General features: G+C 40.6%; 1 protein-coding gene across 1 annotated transcript; it reads right to left on the bottom strand.

The window, feature by feature from the left end:
• Positions 1-897: 897 nt before the first annotated feature.
• On the bottom strand, positions 898-20,116 carry LOC133489931 (endoplasmic reticulum metallopeptidase 1). Its single transcript, XM_061799235.1, has 15 exons — positions 19,721-20,116; positions 15,117-15,424; positions 11,648-11,775; positions 11,460-11,565; positions 10,607-10,753; positions 9,592-9,684; positions 7,692-7,904; positions 6,700-6,920; positions 4,686-4,860; positions 4,411-4,601; positions 4,160-4,312; positions 3,373-3,578; positions 3,190-3,305; positions 2,959-3,122; positions 898-2,122 (listed from the first exon to the last, which is right to left on the bottom strand). Exons 1-15 carry the CDS (start codon positions 20,011-20,013, stop codon positions 1,940-1,942), a joined length of 2,697 nt encoding a protein of 898 aa, XP_061655219.1. The 5' UTR covers positions 20,014-20,116; the 3' UTR covers positions 898-1,939.
• Positions 20,117-21,426: the final 1,310 nt, after the last annotated feature.

The following is a 21,426-nucleotide window of genomic DNA, read 5'->3' as shown; positions in this document are numbered from 1 at the left end:
ACTTACTTGGAGGTATAAAATGGTGGCTCGTTCTTCAGGTTGGAGTAAAACAATTCTAACTATTGTACTACATATAGTGCACAGTATAAAACCAGTGGAATAAAAAGTGTCAATGTGGAACAATGAATGCAGTTTTGACTTAAATGTCCGTGTTTTAAAAAAAATATTTTTTTTTAATCTGTGGCGTTCATTATAGCTGTAATTCTTGAAAATGCTTTATAAATTGAATTTTTCATTGAACCAACACCAATGGAAAGCATGCATCTAATTTTATTCTTTTTATACTTGTATATTATAGCTGTTGCATTTTGGATTTTCAAAACTCTCACAAAATCTATTCTTTAACTGGTATGAAAATATTTTTGCTAAATGCTAGAAAATTATTTGAAATATTTTAAAACAAAAACATACTTTGAAAATGACATTTGTATAGATTATGCACTAAATTAGCTGCCTCCCCTCTAATAAGACACCATGCCTCAATTGGCTGAGGGTATAGTCCACTTAAATGCCTTACCCTTTATAGATATGCAGAACTTTCTGCAGTTAATGTTCTCAGCCACTGAAATAAATGACGCCATGCCTCTCATGTTGTCCAATCTACTAAATGGATGCCTCACCTCAAATTCACAGCCCTTTCTGATTCTTAATAAAAATCTTACCCTTACAGATCCCTTGTTGGCGGCACAAGAGTAAATCCTCTCATCCGCTGTAGATAAGACGTGCCTCCATTTTCCTCTCAAGTAAATAAGACACCACACCTCAACTGCATCCCGTCAGTCATTGTAGTAGTAGTAGCAGCATTAAAAGCACAGACACAAAGCAGTAAGAGATTGTGTAACCTAAAGATGAAATGCTTATGGTAATGATCAGGTGGGAGAAAATGAAACAATTGCGTCAGACATTTTTTTTTTTATTATTATTATTATTATTATAGGTGCTCCTTTCATTCAAGCTTCTTCATGTAAAATCATCCCAGTATTAAACACATCCCAAAGCGACATTCCCAACAGTTCATTGCCACTCAAAACTGCATTTTTGTAACCACCAGAAACTAAAAAACAAACAGTTAGAGGTAAAGTGTCAAAGCCAGCACTGCACACGTGTCAACATTTTTTTTTAAATTAGGGGGAAGGAGGAGGAATGAGAACAAAAGCAAGCAAAGAGTTTCAATATGATATCAAATTCCAATGTGGCTCCCACCATTGTACCTTTTGTGTGTTTCTGTTCTTTTTTTCAATGATGCCCAACAAAAAGTGACTTTTTTTATTTAACTTGATATGGTCATCGTAGCAGTTAAATGTTGTTTTGGCAAATGAAAGGGACGTACTTACTGAGCACCGCATTTTGGAGTCAATAATTATTATTTTTTTTTTTTTTAAAAAGGCAACAAAATTGTTGACATGGCTTTTCTATTTAATCTGATTTGAATCCTTAATCCTGTTTTTAAACCTTAATTTAAAACCCACATACTGTCATGAAACCCCAATTTGAATCTCTCACCACTGCTTGAAATTCAAATCCTGTTTGAAAACCCTACTTTGTTCCAAGTCTACAACGTGACTGTTATTGCGACGGCCACAGCAACCGCTGTCAGGTGCAACTCTGTTACCGTGACGACGGCTGAAGCGCATTTTCCCAACGCGACGTTTGAAAAGCAGAAAACGACAAACACAAAACCATACCCGGTTCCAAACTGTTGAGTCTGCTGCTAGTGGTCTACTTGATGTGTGCTGATGAAGAGGAGGAGGTAGCGTGTTAGTGTGTTAGCATGTGAGGGGAAGAAAGAAAGCACCACAGATTGGAGAGAAATCAAACTTGTTTGCACCGATCGAGCGGGGCGTCAACTTGCTACTTGACACAGTGATGCTGGGGGTCTATCAGGCTGCGTGTGTGCGCGTGCACGTGAAGAAATGGAGAACCTGTGCGGGCGGGCGCCTCAGTATCGGTACATGTCGTAGGTGCTGACCCAAGACGAGGGGAAGGCCCACGAGGGGAAACGGCCGAGGATTTCCTCCAGCCGAGGCGTTTTCTGGTCCTCCCCGAAGAAGTAGTGAGTGGAGATGGCCACCGAGATCATCCCCTCGGGGCCCGACACCGACGGGGACGACTCGCTGGGCGGCTGAGGGGTGGAAACAAGACGACAGCGAACTAAATAACTAAATATTAGTTACTTTATAAAAAACTGAAATTAGTCTAGCAGAAGTTTTATCGATTTTTTTACAATTAAAAATGATTTACCTTTTACTTAAAAACAAAAAATGGGCTCTGAGAAATGTTATGGATTTTTTTTTTTACATGATAAATCTTTTTTTTATTTCCCAACTTACTTTTTACTCTAAAATGGGAAAAAAGGCCAGCAGAAGTTTTATTAAACATTGTTTTACATTTATTGTTAGAAATGTAGATTTCTGTAAACTTACTTTATCTTTTAACATTAAGAAATTAGACCATCATAAGTTTTATTAAAAATAATTTTCACATTTTAAAATATTTTTCTAGATTTGGATTTACTTTTAATTTAAACAATAATGTGAAGTTTTTTTTTTTGTAGATTTCTGTAAATTACTTAAAAAATATTTTTTATTTTAAAAATACAGAAATATGGCCAGCAGAAGTTAAATTCATTTTTTTTTTACGTTTAAAATGTTTTTACTAGCAGAAGATTGTTTTTTTTACATTCTATAAATATATTTCTAGATTTTTGTACTTTTTCACTTTAAAACAAAAAAGGCAAGCATAAATGTTTTTTTTTACTTTGAAAAATCTTTTTCTAGATTTCTTTAACTTAGTTTTGACTTTGAAATGAAAAACAAATCTTTTTTTTCTATTATTTCTGTAAATTAGGCCATCAGAAGAAGTTTGATCTATTATGAATATTATTTTTTTAACTTTTAAAAAGATATTTTTCTAAATTTTTTTGGAACCTGCTTTTTATTTTGAGAGTGTATGCGGTACCTGTATTTCAAACCAGAAGGTCCACGTGGGCGCGTCCAGGCCGTGCGAGTAGAAGACAAAGTATTCTCCGCTCAGGTCAAAGCGCGCCGTGCCGTCTCCGAAGGACCACGTGGAGAGACTCGCTCCGCGGTGAGGCATCAAGTAGAGCGACATGTGGCTGGGCCCTGCGTGGCGCGCCAAACGAGGGTAAGGCGGGCGCCGGAGGGCGACGCGGGCCGGACCGCTCCCTACCTTTGACGCTGAACGTCATCTTGACCGTTCCCCAGGCGGTCTCCTCCTTGGACACCAGGCGGAAGTCCACCGGGGAGCTCGGAGAAACGTCGGGAGCGGGGAGGTACCAGCTCTTCCTGCCGAGAAGTCACACCGTTTAAACGGCGGGCGCCCGGGAAGCCGAGAAGGAAGGCGCCGACGCACTTGCTGAGGAACTTGACGGGCAGGAACCAGGGGAAGCCGCAGAAGGGCCGGTCGTCGCGGCAACGGGTGCGCACGCCGTCGTCGTCGATGTGGGGCACGTGTGGCGCCACGTGCTGCATGCCCGTGTAGTCGAAGCTGTTGATCCACACGCCCGAGTCGCGCCACTCCACGCGGCCCTGCACATCGCGGAAGGTGCGCGTCGTGTGCTGGACAGAAGGAGGACACTTGAAACCTTAACCCTGATTCGAAACACAAAAACTGGCTTGAAACCCTAACCCCGTCTAAAAAAACTGAATTGGAACTCATTACCCTGTCTTGAAACCAACATTTTAAACTCTAACTCGGAATTTAAACCAAACCTTGAAACCCCTAACCATCCTTCAAACCCTAACCCTGTCTTAAAACCCTAATCTTGAAACCTAACCTTGGCTTGAAACCTAAACCCTATTTTGAAACCCTTTTAAAAAACTAACTCTGTCTTGAAAGTCTGCATTGAAACCCTAAGCCCAGCTGGCAACCTTCATTTGAAACACTAACCTTGTCTTGAAATCCTGAGCCACTCTTGAAACCTTAATTTTAAACCCTAAACTTGTCTTAAGAGCATAATTTGAACCCTCTTTTGAAATCCTACTTTGAAATAGTAAGCCGGACGAGAAGCCTTAATTTGAAGCCTTACACATGATTTAAACACTTATCCTTGTCTTTAAACCCTACTCCTATTTTGAAAGCTTAAGAGCCAGCCAGACTTGAAACCTTCATTTTGTGTGTGTGTATGTGTCAACGGAACCTGTAGGAAGACCCTCTTGGGCCGCGGGCTATCGGGATTTCCCGAATACGGGAAGAGGAGGCCGCAGGACACCAGCAGGAACGTGACGGTGAAGACGGAGCCCAGGCCCGCCAGAATCCACTTGGTGCTCCTCACCAAGTAGATGAAGTGGAGCTGCGATCGGAAGCGGATTTTACAAAGGACGAAAAATCTGCCGTCCGAGCGGCCGGAAAAAACTAAACAAACAAACCCGCTAAACGGCGGACACTCACGAAAAAGGAGGAGAGGAAAACGGTGGCCACGGTAACCAGGGCGGCCAAGACCACCTCGGGGGGGATCTCGGTGCCGCTGCGGCCCATGATGGGCGTGAAGATCTCAAAGACCACCCAAATGAGGAACATGATATGCAGGTAGGGCAAGGCCAGGCCCGCCAGATACAGGACGCTGTACTTGAGCGACGCGCCTACGCAAATCACACAAAAAGCTCCATCAGGACAGAAGCTTCCGGGTACGAGCGGTCGCTAGCGCGGAAACGGGACCGGCCTGCCTCGGTTCCTGAACTCGTTGGCCAGCACCAGCTTGGTGACCAGCGGGAAGGCCACCATGAGCATGGGGACGTAAGCCGAGCACAGGCCGCGCTGGGTCATCCACAGCAGGCTGCAGCACCACAGCAGGAGGCTCACGTCCAGGTACAGCTCGCCCAACTCCACCATGCGCACGCCCTGAAACAAACAAAACGAATGCTTGCAATGAAACCCAATGCTTGCTCGTTTGGTCGGTTAGTTAGTTAGTTAATCATTTGGCTACTTCACTCATTTCTTTTTTCAGTTACTTAATCTGTTAGAAACTTAGCTAACTTAAACATCTGTTAGCTACTGAGTTGGTTGGTTGGCTAGTTAGTTACATTGATAGCTCAGAAGTTGGCTTGTTGCTTATTTAGTTAGCTACTTAGCTAGCAAGGTAGCTAGCTATTTATTAAAACCAGAAAGTTGCTTAGCCAGTTATTTAGTAACTTTGATTTAGTTAGTTTGGCCAGATAGCTACTTAGTTAACTAGTAAGTGACTCATATAGTGAAGTTAGTTGGCTAATTAGTCATTTATTTAGTTAGCTACTAAGCGAACGGGTGGGGGGGGGTGTGTATGGAGCCTCATCACCTCACACTTTCTTGAAGGAAGTCCCGCAACTCAATACTAACGTTTGAAGGGGGGTGCGGGGGGGGGGGGGGGACAAAAAAACCTTTCGATGACATTACTACGAAAACAAATGCACTTTTGGCAGCTTAATCTACTTCCCTTGAATGAAATAGCACATTCTAGAGAAGTTGTTTGGTTCCTTGCAGCAAATAATCATTTTTAGTGTGGCATGTAAGCTTCAATGGAGCACTTGTCCATTGTCTCGAGAGAGAGAGACACACACACACACACACACAATGACAGCCACTGTTGGGCCACCAGTGTGATAAAGAGGAAGCATTATCTTTGACACGAGCAGGTCGTCATGCGGTATCAGACCGCATAACTATTGTGACCTGTTGGAAACCTCAGCGGCAAAGAAGAACACGACGACATTCTGGCCAGACCGCGTACCATTTACGATCTCAGCCTGGGCTTCAATTGGGCCACTTTCGTTTCATCTTCAGCCTTGATTTAGAATAACACACTTCCCTTATTCCTAAACCAAGTTAAGGTTAATTATTGCTGAGGTGAGAGAAAAAGTGCCCCTTTTTCTCAAGATGGAACACCGTTTTTCGGTTGACGGCAGTCAAATTTCACCTCGTTTGAATCAGGCACTGCCCCATTAATAATAATAATAACAACAACAACATTATTATTACTAAAAAAAATTGTTTTTTGGTCTTGTTTTGGGGCTAGAAATTTTTTTTGAATGTGTATTTTTTTTTATTCTTTTAACGTATTACAATTTTGATATATTTTAATTCATTATTATCATTACTTAATGGCTAAAATAAAAACTTATAAATATTGATTTAGTATTTAATTTCTTACGTTATATTTATTATTATTTGAACGGTATAATGAATAAAAGTAATTTTGTTTTTTTATTTATTAATTTATTTATTTTAATCAATATTTTATCATTACTATTTTATTATATTAGTTTAGTTTTGGCTGAAAATAAAACCCAATTTGTTTTTTGATTTCTTTTATTATATACATTCTATTTTGTTAAGTAAAACAAATTTATTTTGGTTGTTTATTTTTTCATTACATTCTTCATTTTATATATTTCTTAAAATATTATTTACCAACAGGAGCAACTCGAGGTTGATAAAAACAAAAGCAGCTCACCCCATAGTAAACGTTCTTGGCCAGGACCTGCAATGTATTTAATTTTACTTTGCAAATAAAAGTAATAAAACATTTTAAAAAATAACTTCTTGTTTTATTTCATTTTTATTTATTCGATTTTTTAAATTAATAAAAACATTATGATATTCATTATTTAGTTTGTATTAAAAAAAAAATATATATATATATATATATATATATATATATATATATAAAATTGAGCATCAGAAGCAAGACAAAAAGCAGCTCACCCTGTAGTAGAGGTTCTTGGCCAACGTGTGCACCAGCACCATCTTGCCGGTGGCGGCGGAACCATAGAGACACACTGAGGCGTAGAAGTGGGTGTACCAGAACATGGAGCGGCCCAGCAGCGTCACCAGCACGGCCACGATCAGAACCGACAGCAAGGCCGCCAACCAGCTGAGCAGCGCCACGCCCGTGGCGCAAGCCAGATCTCGAACGTAACGCCTGCCTGTGGCAGACAGATAGAAGTTCAGGAAAATACTCCACGTGTTTAGTGGCGAGCCGGCAAACTTCGATGCCCACACGAAATGACGAAAAATTCTTCACAATTCTTCTCTTACGACAATCTGTCTTGTACATACATGTGCTTCAGATTTGGTGGCGGTCCAACAGTTACTCAACCAGATCATGACTTGGTTAACTGGCATGTTAAGTCAGTTAGTGAGTTAGCCGTTTAGCAGATTTAATTGATAGCTACTGAGCGAGTTGGTTCGTCAGTTACTTTTAGTCACTAACTGATAATTATTTAGATCCTTTGCATTAAGCTTATTAGTGTATTACCAACTTAAATGAGTTCGCAATATGTTATGAGACAGTTAGGTAATTATCTAGCACGCTATTTGGTGAGCTAGTAAGCTAGATTTTGTTAAGTTTGTTGGCTAATCATTTAGCTTGTCAGCTAGTTAGTAAGACAGCTACTTAACTCATTTAGCAGTTATATACTGAGCTTGTTGGTTAGTCAGTCATTTAACGTTCTAGTTGGTTAGCCTGTGTTTAGCCAGTTAGTTACTTAGTTTGGTGGTTAAGCAACAAGTACATTACCAAGCTAGATAGTATTATTTAGTTAAGTAGCTAAATGAATGGTTATCTACTGAGCTAATTGGTTAATTAGCCATATTAAGGTAGTACATGTTTAGGATTGTTTGGTTTCGGTTGATGTCCTAGCACTGCAACCTTAATTATTAGTAATAATAATCATGAAGTGTTATTTGAAACCCACCGCGGTTTCCTGGCTGAGAGGCTTTCCTGGCCAGATACACGAAGGTTGCCACGGCGACCATGTAGTTGAGGATGGTGCCGACGCGCGCCGGGTACGCCACCACGGCTACGCCCAGCACGTCGAAGAAGACCATGTTGCCGTGGCGATACTCGGAGGAGTCGGCCAGCTTCTCCGACATGAGCAGGTGCTTGAGGACGGCCAGGATGTTGTCCCCTAGAAATGAGTACAATATCATATTTCCTCAAAGAGAGGCCTCCGCTCTCATAAGATGGCATCCCCCAATGGATTTCCAGGTGTGTGTCAGGAATAAATAAACGTCGCTGCTCAAATAGATGCAACCTTACATCATCTTTTAGTTTCTCCCACTTGGAACTAAACCGAGGTGACACGATTTGGCAAGTAAAATTTCATCAAATGGAAGCCTCCCCTCTAAGAGAAACCATTCCCCAATTAATTGACAATTCTACCAATAAATTAACATTGCTTTTCAAATAGATGCCTCCTTTTAGCCGGGGGAAAAGGTAGCTACCACGAGGTGGCTGTAATTACTTTTACTAGAGCAGCAGACATCATTACTGTAATATATTATAATTATAATATAATTAGTGGCCCAAGTTGAGACCTAATACTTTCTGCAGTGGAGTAAAAAAAAAATTTAAAAATGCCTCTAGCCACTTTCTGAGGAATTAGGATATTTCCATTTGATTACAACTTAAAGACAGAAAAATGACGAGACAAACTTTGAGCTTTGCTATAAAAGCATTGTCATCTCGTCAATCATTAAACACACTTTTACTACCCTTGAGACTTCGTCTAACTAAATACGGCAACCGCAATGTTAAAAACCGCTCCAAACAGCAATTATATAATGATAAATGATTTTTTTTTAAAGGAATAACAATTATTCAAATGAACCAATTTTAGAGGGAAAAAATGCTTGGTGGGCCAGATTATTATTATTTTTTTAATATATGTTAAGCGCAGCCGCCTGCATAGTTGCACGCTTAAAAGCACAACAAATGCACTAATTGTTCTTACGGGCGCCATTTGCTTTGCAGGAAGTTCTGCTTTCCAAGTGTGTGAAGGTTGCTTAGGACACTTGTAGGGCCGCCTCCTTTCCAGACAGCCTAAAAATACTACTCCTACTTCACTTTCTCCCTCTCTCTCTCTCTCCAATAATTCATGTCTTTTTTGCCATACACACAAGAGGAGAAGGGGATGGGGGATAAAGCATCTGCCTGTGTGTATGTTTTTTTTAAGTGCTGACAGACTGGATAGGTGGAGCACAATCATTCAAGCAGCACATAATGGAGTGTATCTGCAGCAGGTACATTCCATTATGTGCGCATCTTTTAGCGCACCGCGTGTCAGATCATGAGATTAGCAAAGCGCTGAACGGAATGAAACGGGCATGTCCGCTGTATCGCGCTTCATCATTCGCGTCCCTACTCCTGCAGATTTTTGGGATATTGTTTTTGATGGGTGTTTACAGTGTACATGGCAGGTTCAAATTTAGTCGCGCACCTTCAGTGTAGTACCACGTTGTGGCGCAACATGTCAGACAGCGCTGGGATCCACTGGAAAAAAATGCGGCCTAATTGACGGCAGAGAAGGTCCCCAACTACAATAAGATCCAGTATTAGCCCACAGAGCAGAGACCATATATCCCTGTGAGTATTATATAACAAAATGTCTTTTATATGGTCTCATATCGCGGATCTTTATTATTTACTTATTTAACCTTTATTTATCCAGGTAAGGCAACTCAGAATAGATTCCTATTTATCCCTATCACGGGTAGGTGCGGAACCCCGGCGTTAAACGGGGTTTCACTGTACAGTAGATCAGCAATTATGGATGAATGAGTGAAATAAATTCCAGGTGTTTGTTATCTGCATACCTGCTCTCTGAATGGAGCCTGTGAGGATTCTGTCAGAAGTGTCGTACTTGGTATGATAGATGAACCCGTTCTCGATGAACGCCAGGTCAATGCCTGGAAAAAAAGAAATAAAAAGACATCTTTAATTGAATTTAAAATATATATATCAGGGATCCTTTTCCCCACAAGATGAAATTTAAGCACTTACGGTATCATTTGTTAACCTTTTAGAGCACCTAAATGAAATACTTCTGCAAATACATCAATATAACAGTGATCAATTCAATTCCCTCAATAATAAAAAAAGCATCATGCCATTAGTAACAAAATGATTAGTAATTTAATTGCAGTAAATTAGCACCCATTATTTCTGTCATGTTGTAATGTTGATTTGACCTAAACTTATGTCAGTGGCCAATCCTTGAATGCCCCCTAGAGGTCATTGGTGTTTCGGCCCCAAAAATCCTGATCGTGTAAAACCTAATTTAAATACTACCCATTTATTTACTGTTACATAATTATATTATAATATAAACAATGATTAAATCAATCTTATTAATGAAAAAAAATATTCTATATATTTACCAAAATTGTGATTAGGAAACACAAATGAAGCATAAATGAAAGGGAACCCTTTCTATTAAATTTCCTGGCAAGTGCACAAAAGCTCCTTGTAGCGCTTACAGCTAGCACAATGGACACGTATTTAAGTAAGTATTATTAATTTAATTCATTTATTTACTGCTCGTAGCGCCTCCTGCCAACACAATAAATAGATATTTAAGGATTGGTCATTTAATTCATTTATTTACTATTTACTTTTAATACTTCACTGAAAAAGAAAGACAAGTCATTTTTGTATTTTTTCACAGAAAAATCATTTGACAGTGATGATAGGTTAAATGACTTTTTGATCCCTAAAAATGAATAAAATATGAAAATTCAAGCATTTTGAGGAATGTCTTAAGACACCTAAGCTCCCTAATGAATAAAAACACACACAACAGTTTTGTAACCCTTTCCACGTTGTTGTTACCTGGGATGTTACCAAAGTCCCTGTAGATGCGAAAGTCCGTGTCGGAGGGGATGATGCCGCTCTGGAAGACCTCCTGGCCCACCACGGAGGCGAAGGGGTGTTTGGCGGCGTGCACGTACGCCTGGACCAGCCAGGGGTTCTCCGGGCCTGTCGGGGCCGAATGTGGAGGAGACGCTCGGGAATTTAATACATTGCTGCTATGTTTGTTTCGCGACTTGGTGCGATATTTGTCAAATCGGATCGCGTTTGACAAGGGCGTATGGATGAATCGCTTCCCGGTTTACTGTTAAACCGTGATCAAAATCCAAACGGTTAACATTACAATTTCGATTTGCAATTATCGTTAATACTATACTTAATATCTCTGTTGGCAGTCTTTCTTTTAAAGTGCACCCAGCTATTTGCTGTGTCTGCTGACTGCAAGATTATGCTATTAATTATTAAAGTTTGCTTGATTTACAAGTTTAGTTTATTTCGTGACCACACGCTTAACTCAAACCAGTCGCAACTCAAATCATCTTTAACAACTGAAATAAATGGAAATGCCATTAATCGGTTCCGGCACCCCAAAAACCCCAACAAACATTTTTGTAACGAGTTTATATTCATTAAAAAAAAAAGCACTCTATAGTTTTGTATTTAATAAAAACGTAGCGTGATAACATAATTAGATAGAATCTAAAGAATTAAACACTTTGTGCATCATGATTTCATGCCTCAATGCCTATTGCCACTGTGCTGCTCCTTCTGGTGTGTGCACCTTGACCACCAGGTGGCAGTATAATACTTGATAGTCTACGGTTCCAGCTTTTCAAGTGTAAGACAAGCTGAGTGCATCGGATGGGTCTCTTACCTGTCTGGAAAACAACCTCCTTGCCGCCGACGCCTGCGGCCTCCAAGTTAATGAAGGCTCGCACCTGTTTGGCCCACGGGTGCTGAGTGATGAACCCGTGACTGGCCTACGCAGACCAGACAAAAACTTTAAAACGTATCTCATAAAGACAAGACTGCCATGCATCTGCAATACGGATCCTGCGTTACCTGTAAGACGTTTTCCTCCGCCCCGTTAAAGAGGAAGATGACGCCGTGGAGAAGAGGAGTGGACTGGTTGGCGAGCGAGCGGAGGATTTCCAGCATGACGGCGCAGCTCACGGCATCGTCGCTCGCACCTGAAAACGGGGACAACGGTTAAAAATATCAGCAGCACATACTCACAGGCATATAGTTTTTTATCTTGTGCGAAAAACAATTAATATTATATTATCGCAGCGTAGTTGCGACAGTCTTCTTCTGTTTCATCAATAAATCTGTGTAGCACATTTGTATTATACTGCCCCTGGTGGCCAAAGCATACACACCAGACAATAAATGTCCTTTAACAGTGGTAAACATCTTTTTACACTTAAATGGGACTTCAATCATTGCTATGACAGTTAATGAAAGGCTTTACAACAGAGCAGATTATCTCCTGGGGGAATCAAACTGTTACAAAATCCGAACAAGGGCAATCCAGGTAAACCAGCATCCCGTAACAGATTAGCGCCGCCACGCCATACGATACCAGAGGGCAATTTAGAGTGACCTAGCAAAAAGAATATAAAACAATAAAAGGAATAAAAGGGAGGAGGCCTTGTGTGAAAACATGCCAGGAATGCGTCGACCTGTTGGACCTCCAGCTCCGGTTGCATTGTGTTGATGATAGCGAGAAATAAATTACGAGAGGGGGTAGGTATCCCATGGGAAGAAAAGAAGAGGACATGTGATGCAGAAAGATTACACAGGTTAGTGTTGAAGCGTGACATTGCCCAGGAATTCTTTGGATATTTTTTTTTCATCTTTATTTCTTCTTCTTTTTTTTTTTTTTTTAAAGAAAAAAAGGCCAAATCATGTGCTCCGGCTTTGCGGATTGAAGGTTTAGTGGTTGTGTGGCTGTCTGGGCTGCTGCCACCGTCCCTCATGTGAGCGATGTTAATCCTCAGCACCCTCAAAAGACCTCCATGGAACTTCACACCAGCCACCCTACCAACTTTCAGCACGTTCTTGTGAGACTTTAGAAGCCAACTGTATGAAAAATTGAACACTATTATGTAACCGGGCCAGTGACTTTATCTTCTTTAAGCATGCACTCCACCCCTCCCCCTTCGCCCACTCCAACACAGCAATACACTATAATCATACTCAGTAGACTTCCACCAAAGGTGAAATAATAAATAAAAAGGGGGAAAATATAAGAAAAATCACTGGATTTTTGGTTCTTTTGTTAATCTATCAGTTATTCAAGGTAAAAAAAAAAAGTGACTCCCTAACTCTAACCTTATCGGTGCTCCCTAACCTTAACCCCACAAGCCTAACCCAATGTAAAAAAACTCAAATAACCCCATTACGCTAACCTGGTTCATGGAGAATGTCCTAAGACATTAGGAGTAAATGGATGTTGCAATTTAGATTTTGGGTGGACTGTTCAATTCGCCCCAAAAAAGAAGAAAAAAAAAAGTATCCTACAAAAAGTCAAATCTGTCTTTTTTCCATAAAATAGCATTCATTCAGTAGAATAGCACCAATAATTAATCGGAAATATGCACTCATCCTGTCCAATGCTTTGCAGAAATGTGATCAGTAGGTAGTGAGAAGCAACGAACTTACAAACTAACAAAAGGCAAGAACAACAGAAAATCCTTGCCACAGAGTTTTGCGACATTTGCGAAAGGTGAAAATTCTTAGGTTCTGTTTACAAGAAAACAGGAAATCAGTTTGTTGTCAAGGCTTGCGCCACTTCCTGCTCAACACCTTAGTGATTTCACTTTCTTGACAGTGAAGCGCACGCACGCACGCACACACACACACACACACACACACGCACACGCACACAAACTGCGTGAACAAGATTCTCAGCGACATCTTGTGGGTGTGGAGGGACTAAAATTCCTTGATTGAGAAGTCAATAAAATAAAATACAAATATTGTCCTCCTTCAAACCGGTTTTGATGTAAAACTGCAGTTTGGATCAGATGGCATGCAAATTCCTCAAGTAAGATATATGTTCAACTGACATTGAGGAGAGATAACATGTCTTCATTGCATTGACAAAGTGATATTTCTTTTTGAAACAATATACAGCACATCAAGAGTTTTAGACCACCCGATGGCACGGCCACTGTTTTTACTCAAAACCTCTGGACCTGACTGGTGGAAATATGAAGCCGCTGCACGATTATAATAAGATCTCCAGCATATTTGAAGGATGCAAAAAAATGAATGCATAAAACGTATTTCTGGGTACTGGGAACAAATGAAAGCAAGATTAGTTTCAGGTTAAGTAGGTTTAGTGAGGTAAGAAGCGTGAGGGGGGCAGAAACCGTTCAATTGTGTCGCCTCCATTACAGGTTTTGACCCAATTGCGCTTTTGACCTAATTGGATTGTATAATAATGTGTCACAACTTAAAACAGTCCCCTGGTGTCTTAATAATATGTAAGCGACACAAAAAAAGGAATAAATTGGTTAAAGAAAATATTTCTTTATTTGATGAATTTTGGATTCATTTATCATTTTAAACAATGTATTTATTGTAAATAAAAATTTTAAATCAATGAGCAAAAAAACCTACTTAACACATCTGAACATTGTTTTTATTAATTTCTGAATTAATTACATTAATTTAAAGTAATCAAAATCAAAAAGAGAATCCATCCATCCATCCATTTTCTGAGCCGCTTCTCCTCACTAGGGTCCCGGGCGTGCTGGAGCCTATCCCAGCTGTCATCGGGCAGGAGGCGGGGTACACCCTGAACTGGTTGCCAGCCAATCGCAGGTCACATAGGAACAAACAACCATTCGCACTCACAGTCATGCCTACGGGCAATTTAGAGTCTCCAATTCATGCATGTTTTTGGGATGTGGGAGGAAACCGGAGTGCCCGGAGAAAACCCACGCAGGCACGGGGAGAACATGCAAACTCCACACAGGCAGGGCCGGGGATGGAACCCGGGTCCTCAGAACTGTGAGGCTGACGCGCTAACCAGTCGTCCACCGTGCCGCCCAAAAAGAGAATGAATTACATAATACAATGGAATGTAACGTTTTATTATGAAAATAAGCTATTTTCCATACACATTTTGAGGGGCTGGTTCTGTGTCGTGCAAATGAGTCACTGCTCACTCCGCCCCCTCTACTGCTGGGTCAAGGTCTGAGTAAATGGGTAGCTACTTGATCTAAAAAATAACAAAGACAGTGAAAGCATGGATTCTATTTGCACTGGAGGAGGCAGCACTTCATCACCAAGCTGCCCAGTTAGTGTAGCAGATCTGTGCATGTGCCATAAAATACAGGCCATAAAAATATAACAATCAAATGAAAAAAAGTGCAAGAATGACGGTAATTGAGTGAGCCTTCTCTTACGCCACTGTGCAAACTAGTATTTGCACATTTGTAACTTTAAAATGTTGCACATCGGGTAAATGAGGAACCCGTGGAGTGTATTTGTCTAATGTAGAAATTAAGCGTTTCTATACCTGGACTGTTGGCCACAGTGTCAAAGTGGCAGTTGGCCAGCATGAGATGCTGCGAGCCGCCTTTGGGTTCCAGGCGCACGGCGATATTGGTGACGCGGTCATAGAAGCTGGTGAAGCCGCCCAAGAAATCGATGGAGAAGGAGCCGGTGGGCCGCTGCACGTCCACGCTGAGCTGATGGTGAGGGCCTTGCGCCGTGGTCGCGCGGACCTTCTCGATCTGCTCCAGCAAGTAGTTCACAGTCAACACCTCGTTCTCGTGGCTGCCCACCGGCCGTGGCCCCACGCTGGTGATGCGCTCCAGGTGCTGCCTGAACGCAGAGAGATATTATCTTCGTTTCTGAGCTTGATGGTCACTTGCCCGCTTTGGTTTTGCTTGAGAAACATGTTTTATGATACACATGCGGATAAAATTATTGTTAAAGAAAAAGACAAGCGCAATGGAAAATGGATGGATTATTTATTCAAGGCGTTCCACAGGGATCTGTCCTTTGACCACTGTTTTTTTTTTTATGCCTACTGTAGGGATATGCATCTTTATTGCCTTAACCTGACTTCTGTTGTGAATTGGCATGTCATGAAAACCAAATGAATTTAGTCTCAATGACAACATTGAGCCATAGGCAACAGGCTTTAAATCAGTTCAAATGGGCGTTTCACGGGGAGAAAGCTACCAACACGAAGGCAGCCAATCCCACTTGGCCAGATTTTTGGACAGCTGACCTCGAGAGAGCCACTGTCATGTTATAATACCTTGTCGCTCCAGAAACAATTTCTCTTTCGTCACATGGCACCACAACCTGCTTTACAACGCACATTAGTGATCAAAAGCAGAGTCGTCATGATGAAAATTAAAAGGAATGTCAGTTGCCAAAATGAAAAAGCTTTGTCTTGATCTGAAAACGTTTCTGAAACCTTCATGTGTATTATTGTTGACGTTATGTTTTTTGTTTTTTTAAATGCAGATTCTTTTTGTGCCGCAGTGTTAATCATAAAGAACAATCAAATGACACACTGGCCACAATATTAGGTACACGATTAAAGGTCCAATAAGTGTATCAAAATCAGCCATGTTTATTACTGTTCCTGCTTGTACTTTGCAGTGGCGCAACATAACTTTATTTACAACCCCAATTCCAATGAAGTTGGGACGTTGTGTTAATCATAAATAAAAACAGAATACAATGATTTGCATATCATGTTCAACTTATATTTAATTGAATACACTGCAAAGACAAGATATTTAATGTTCAAACTGATAAACTTTATTGTTTTTAGCAAACAATCATTAACTTAGAATTTTATGGCTGCAACACGTTCCAAAAAAGCTGGAACAGGTGGCAAAAAAGACTGAGAAAGTTGAGGAATGCTCATCAAATACCTGTTTGGAACATCCCACAGGTGAACAGGTTAATTGAGAACAGGTGGGTGCCATGATTGGGTATAAAAGGAGCTTCCCTGAATTGCTCAGTCATTCACAAGCAAAGATGGGGCGAGGTTCACCTCTTTGTGAACAAGTGCGTGAGAAAATAGTCGAAGAGTTTAAGGACAATGTTCCTCAACGTACAATTGCAAGGAATTTAGGGATTTCATCATCTACGGTCCATAATATCATCAAAAGGTTCAGAGAATCTGGAGAAATCACTGCATGTAAACCAACATCGAATGCCCGTGACCTTCGATCCCTCAGGCGGCACTGCATCAAAAACTGACATCAATGTGTAAAGGATATCACCGCATGGGCTCAGGAACACTTCAGAAAACCAATGTCAGTAAATACAGTTCGGCGCTACATCCGTAAGTGCAACTTCAAACTCTACTATGCAAAGCAAAACCCATTTATCAACAACACCCAGAAACGCCGCTGGCTTATCTGAGCCGAGCTCATCTAAGATGGACCGATGAAAAGTGGAAAAGTGTTCTGTGGTCCGAACAGGCCACATTTCAAATTGTTTTGGGAAATTGTGGACGCCGTGTCCTCCGAGCCAAAGAGGAAAAGAACCATCCGGACTGTTATGGACGCAAAGTTCAAAAGCCAGCATCTGTGATGGTATGGGGCTGTGTTAGTGCCAATGGCATGGGTAACTTACACATCTGTGGAGGCACCATTAATGCTGAAAGATACATACAGGGTTTGGAGAAACATATGCTGCCATCCAAGCAACATCTTTTTCATGGACGCCCCTGCTTATTTCAGCAAGACAATGCCAAACCACATTCTGCACATGTTACAACAGTGTGGCTTCGTAGTAAAAAAGTGCGGGCACTAGACTGGCCTGCCTGCAGTCCAGACCTGTCTCCCATTGAAAATGTGTGGCGCATTATGAAGCGTAAAATACGACAACGGAGACCCCGGACTGTCGAACACCTGAAGCTGTACACCAAGCAAGAATGGGAAAGAATTTCACCTACAAAGCTTCAACAATTACTGTCCTCAGTTCCCAAACGTTTATTGAATGTTGTTAAAAGAAAAAGTGATGTAACACAGTGGTAAACATGGCCCTATCCCAGCTTTTTTTGAACATGTTTCAGCCATAAAATTCTAAGTGAATGATTATTTGCTAAAAACAACAAAGTTTATCAGTTTGAACATTAAATATCTTGTCTTTGCAGTGTATTCAATTAAACATAGGTTGAACATGATTTTCAAATCATTGTATTCTGTTTTTACTTATGTTTAACACAACATACCAACTTCATTGGAATTGGGGTTGTATTACACACTATTGCTTTCAAGTATGTTTTTATGCAGACCGCTTCATGATATAGTGTTAAATCATAAAGACATGCACGCTATTAAAGGAATGCACTGTGCATACACTCACTGGTCACACCATTAGGTACACCTGCACAGCATATAAAATCAAACCGCCTGCCTTGGATTAACTCAACGATATGTTTATTATTGTGGTTAAACTCTGCAGTGGTGCAACATCCTTTGTTTATTATACACTATTGCTTTTCGTTTTAATGCAGAAAAATAATAAAGAGAAATAAAGGAATAATAAGAGTTGTCCCAATCCAATCACATGATCGGAAATCAGCGCCGATAACGTAACCTTTAGATGATCTGCATAATTTGAAAACGATATATTTTTTTCTTCTTCATTTCTAAAGGTCATAAGCGCCAAAATAATCCTGAAGTACACAGACATTGCCAAATCGAGCACCAATGGTATAGTTTTGTATTACACAATGTAAAGTTTCGAGTATGCGTGAAAAAGACGAGACACAAAATCACATCCGCACAAGTGTGCATACGCTCAGAGAGATTATTGATCAGTATGGACAATCAATGAAGGTCAATGCTTTGCAGTAGCATGTTTACATCACCCCGCTAATACTCGTTTGCAGTACTGGTAGAGTAGAGGAGAATGGATGGAAACAAATTGTACATTACAATGTAGACATAAACAGGATACATTCCCTGTACTACCAGATATTTTGAATGACATCTTTGCTCTGGATATTTGTGTTTTCTGTATTAGAACTATCTAACAAACGCTAAGAGCATTACCCAAATGACTGTTACAACAAATTTGACGTTCATTGTTTGGAGTGGAGTTCAGTGCTCTGATTTTACTTCTACGATGTGGACAAGACAACCCTCATCACGCTTATATTGGATGGTGAGGAGTCAGTCTACAGGAGGGAGGTGGATCGGCTGGTGTCCTGTTTCAACTGCTTACCACAAGAAAAAGAAAAAAGGAAAAAAAGGGAGATGATCGTGGACTTCAGGAAAGTCACAGCCCCACGGTGCGGACCTCACCCTCACAGACTCCCGCATCTCTAGCGTGGATTCCTTCTGCTTCCTGGGCACCACTATCATCCGGGTTTCTGCCGAGAATTTCCAGTAAAACTTCATAATCTACACTGCACCCGATGCTTATTGCACAGTATTTATGCTGATTGCACATTTATTTTCCTTTTTCTTAGTTTATTTATATTTGAATTTTTATTAGTGCCATACATAATTCATGTAGCACTAATGGGACCGAGGAAATTCCTAGTTGTGACTATGGTAATAAACCGATTCTGATGTTGCACTGAGAGAAATTGAATCATTGACCATTTAAGATTTTTATTTTGTTACTGCAATCAGTAGGAATTCTGCAGGTTTATGTTTTATAATGAGTTTATTTAGAAAGGGATCTGTAAATGTAATTTGTTTGCATCACTCTGCGATGCTGTGAAAATATTTTGCGTACTTTGATTGAACCACTGCTGCACTCGACTTATAGCCAAATAAAAGAAGTATAATCTTAGAATATCTTTATTCCAATTAAAACATTAAGACAGTTGAGACACTTTGGATGTACTATTTATTTCCCCTTCTTAACAAAGAACACACTGGACACAACATTAGGTCAACGTTAAAGGCTCCAATGCAAGAATCGCATCAAAATACCTGCCTGGGACTTGGATTAATTCAACACTTGCATTTTGCAGTGGTTTTAACATAACGCTTTGTTTACTAACCCAGTTCAAGAGAATTCCTGCACATAACTGTTGTTGCCAAACAGACTGGACGAAATATTAGCTGCCGTAGCAGCAAATGAAAGCAGCTTTTTTTGGGGGCCGTTTCGCTTTCCGCTCACGCAACTCACCTGGCTCTCTCCGCGTTGAACTCCCCGCTCGGCTTCCCTATGACGAGCTGCTGCAGAGACAATTGAACGAGTCCCCACAGAAGCAGAATAAACACGCACACCAGGGAAATCGCCGGCCCCTCTCGGAGCAGGTACAAGTTCACGTCGGGCTTCCTCTTCGGCTCACTAACGCCACTGCCGTTCCAGCCGTTGTTGTCCTCCAAGTAGCCCCCGGATCCCGCGTAGGCCGCCGCTCCATCGCTGTGTGTCCCGAACGGTGGCTTTATTCTCCGGACGGTGGTGTCGCTCTCCATTTTTTAAGAGCAAGCGGCACATCAGCGTGAAGCGTCGCTGCCAAGCGCGTCGTCGCTTTTCTTTTTGTTCCTCCTCCTTCCGGGGTAGCGGACGGAAGGAGAGGAGGGACAAACAGCGTAGTAGGGGCGGGCCTTCGTAGTACGTCACCATGAAAAGTGATATACAGCAAACCCCTGCAAACTCAATTGAGTTTACTTTGCCATTACTGGCATTGTATTCCTTGTTCTTGACGTAGCTTTTAATAACGACTTACCTCCCTTGTTTTATTGACTTCAACATGTTTTTCTCATGCCTTAAAAAATATAGAGAAAAAAAGCAAATATGCTCGAAAAATAAGTGTAGACATTGCCTGCTATTGTATTATTTTAATGTTCCTTCTTGTCGCTGCTCCATTATGTGTGAATTAACTTTGTGATTTAAATGTATCCTTATTAGTAACAATATTTTTGTTCTGTGTTTTATTCTTTCTTTCTAGAATCCCCATGTTGTTTTTCATATACTAACTTCATTTGTGTATACTGTATGTATTATTTCTTTTGAGTGTTTGCTGCCCTTGTCTTACCCTTTTTTTTGGGGGGGGGGGGGAACAGGTTGCAGGCATCAAATAAAACAATTGTGAATATTTGCACCAATAAAAAAAAAAAAAAGATTTATCAGTTTGAACAAATAGCTTGTCTTTGTCGTGTATTCAATCGAATATTGGTTGAAAAGGATTTGCAAATCATTGCATTTTGTTTTTGCACATCCCAAAGAAGGTGTGTAATTTCTGTAACTTCTTTGGCCTCCTTCCTGGATAGCAGAAGAAGGGAAGCGAGGAGGGACAGTTGCCCATTTGGGTTGGGGGTTCTGTATCATGTCACAAAAAAAAAAAAAAAAAGATTTAAAAACACAATTGTTAAACTACCGTTGGATTTCTTCTATTTGGTTAATTGTGTGACTCCTGGGGTTAAAGCAGCAATATTGAAAAATGTATTGTTCGTTGCATTTTTTATTTTTAAACACTGCAGTTTTTGCTCATTTTGCGTATTATTGGTCCGCAGTCAGATTGCAACCGTCCGGTCCTCAAGGCAAACCCTGTGCAGTGACTCACTGATGACAACGCCATCAAAGAATAATGCATTTCCTGTTCCACTGTGATTTCAAGGTCATGTCATATACAGAAAAGCAATGATGTGTGAGCGATATCACGGCATCGCCCCTTGACACTTACTGTGATCTCAAATATTGCGGTTACATTCCATATTTGCATGGTATTGCCATGTCGCTATCATATGCTGCAGGGATAAATGCCTATTTATTTAATCACTAGGTATTTTAACTCAAAGATAAGTTGTACGCTCTTGTGTTAGGGCCTACATGTTTTGGGCTTGAATAAAATTGTTGAATATTTGTGTTATTTTTTTTTTATGTAT

This window comes from Phyllopteryx taeniolatus, chromosome 15, assembly GCF_024500385.1.
Source record: "Phyllopteryx taeniolatus isolate TA_2022b chromosome 15, UOR_Ptae_1.2, whole genome shotgun sequence".
Taxonomy (NCBI): domain Eukaryota; kingdom Metazoa; phylum Chordata; class Actinopteri; order Syngnathiformes; family Syngnathidae; genus Phyllopteryx; species Phyllopteryx taeniolatus.
The sequence above is the reverse complement of the archived record's forward strand: the minus strand, read 5'-3'. Positions and strand labels throughout refer to the sequence as shown.

Excerpts from the sequence above, each read along its gene's own strand:
- LOC133489931 (XM_061799235.1), bottom strand. The coding sequence starts at position 20,013 with ATGGAGAGCGACACCACCGTCCGGAGAATAAAGCCACCGTTCGGGACA. Across the intron at positions 3,123-3,189 it reads GATGACGTTCAGCGTCAAAG|GGCCCAGCCACATGTCGCTC; the intron begins GTAGGGAGCGGT and ends CGCGCCACGCAG. Across the intron at positions 2,123-2,958 it reads CCTTCTGGTTTGAAATACAG|CCGCCCAGCGAGTCGTCCCC; the intron begins GTACCGCATACA and ends TCCACCCCTCAG.